The sequence below is a fragment of the Austrofundulus limnaeus genome, unplaced genomic scaffold (assembly GCF_001266775.1).
Source record: "Austrofundulus limnaeus strain Quisiro unplaced genomic scaffold, Austrofundulus_limnaeus-1.0 Scaffold38, whole genome shotgun sequence".
Classification (NCBI taxonomy): domain Eukaryota; kingdom Metazoa; phylum Chordata; class Actinopteri; order Cyprinodontiformes; family Rivulidae; genus Austrofundulus; species Austrofundulus limnaeus.
This window is the reverse complement of record NW_013952440.1, coordinates 44,805-46,617: the sequence shown is the minus strand read 5'-3', so window position 1 is coordinate 46,617 and position 1,813 is coordinate 44,805. Positions and strand designations below refer to the sequence as shown.

At 40.4% G+C, this 1,813-nt stretch overlaps 1 protein-coding gene across 17 annotated transcripts in view; it reads right to left on the bottom strand.

Moving 5' to 3' along the window:
• The window catches only part of mapk8ip3 (mitogen-activated protein kinase 8 interacting protein 3), a 40,570-nt gene that overhangs the window by 28,467 nt on the left and 10,290 nt on the right, over positions 1-1,813 (bottom strand). For all 17 annotated transcript variants that reach the window (XM_014006856.1, XM_014006849.1, XM_014006858.1 and 14 more), the window contains exons 2-4: positions 1,279-1,399; positions 1,067-1,137; positions 563-654 (exon numbers count right to left, since the gene is read on the bottom strand). In XM_014006856.1, coding sequence (XP_013862310.1) covers positions 563-654; positions 1,067-1,137; positions 1,279-1,399 — 284 coding nt within the window. The remainder of the gene's footprint in view (positions 1-562; positions 655-1,066; positions 1,138-1,278; positions 1,400-1,813) is intronic.

Sequence of the window (1,813 nt, the reverse complement as noted above, 5' to 3'; positions counted from 1 at the left end):
TCTTAGAGAAGACTAACTTTTACTAAAGTATTTTTATGATAAGATTCTTGTACTTTTACTCAAGTATCACTTTGAGGAACTTTTTACAACACTGCACAGACATTGTGCACGGAGGAATCCGTCTGCAGGAAAGTGTGGCGGATATTGGAATWAACCCAGTGTTGTGATGTGATGTGTAGAGCAGTGGGAGGGGCTTCCCAGGAGCTCTGATCCATGTGTCTCATGAACTATGAAAGCTGCAAAAACGAACCTCCACCACAACATGACCACACATGACTGCTGATCGACCACGCTGGACCCTTTAAAAACAGCATCAGCTCAAAACAACAAATTATCTCAAGACCCCTCGCCTCAGATCGTGAGTTATTTCCCTAAAGACGTCTAATGGCTGCTGCGTGTTCCCACTCACAGCTTCTGACCTCAGAGCAGCTGCTTCCTCTCAGCTCCTCACAAACAGCATCGAAAAGCCCAAAACYTTCAGAACGTAAAACACTTTCCACAAGACGGATGAGTTTGAATCCAAACACAGACGCACGGCGTTGCCCTSGAATCAGCCACTCACGTTCGTCCACTGCCGGGCCCTTCTGATTGGCTGTTACTTCCTGCCTGCTGCAGTTTGGACCGCTCGATGTGCTCCACGTAGGTCTGGATCATCTGCAGGCCGAGAAGAACACCATAGTTAGTTTTTTTTTTAAAAACAAGTCCGAATACAAGGAGTCACAGAAATATCAAGAACCCTGTTGGATTTAGTGCAATAAGAACAAAAAAATAAAATAAAATGTAGTGAAACAAACAACAACCACAGAAACGTAATTTTGTATGACTAAAAGATTTTTTTTGTGAAATTWAAAAAACAAGTGAATCCAAAGTAAACAAGAAATTTATAGAGGAACAAAAAATAGTAAAAGTAAAACAGGAAAAGAAAACTAAGATTAAATTGCAAAAAGGACCAAATAAATAAGCATTCTTATAATTACATAAGCGTTACATGGTGGTGATTTTGTTTCAGTTAAACGTTTAAAAAAGCTAACTAGTGTTATAAATAAACCCTAACAGGATTACTGACCTCTGTATGACGCTGATGAAGAGTGTTGTATTCCTTCTTCATCTCTGATTCTCGTTCCTCCAGTCGAGTGACTGAAAAACAAACAAACTGATGAATGAATAAATATAAAATAATAATAATTTCCTCCTAAATGAAGTTCATTGATTTAGGATCTGAGGGCTCAGGTGTGGTTTCAGCTTSATAAACCCATGAAGGAAGGTGGAGCCGCTCACTCTGGTCTGAGTAGTTTTTGGCCTTCAGCTCCAACTGTTTCCCCTGCAGCTCCAGAACCTCCACCTGGATCTGCAGCTCCTTCTTCTCAGCCTCCAGCGTGTCCTCGAACTCTATGAATTTCTGGAGGAAGCAGAAGAAAATCAATTCACAAATAAAAGCAAAAACAAGACTTTATGGGATMTTTAAGGAGATCTATGAACACAAAGCTTTTATTTATTTTTTAACAAAATGCCTCATGAAAAAAAGGGTTTCCTGCTCTATATGTTTATCTCAGTGTGGAGCAGACATTGGTAACACTGAGCTTGTGTCTCCTTTGGTTTTGTCCAAAGCTGCTCACAAAGGCGCCTTTTTTTTTTCACAGCACAAAGTCTTAATACTGTAATCCTCTGACTGCAGGCAGACCTTGGAACCAGCGTTAGAATTCACCTGATTTAAACCAAACAACAGTGTGATATGAGACTATTGTGAGTTCYAAATGTTGACACTAAAAGTCACCAGAAAACGAGCCTCATAAACAGGGGCACTGCCAGGGTG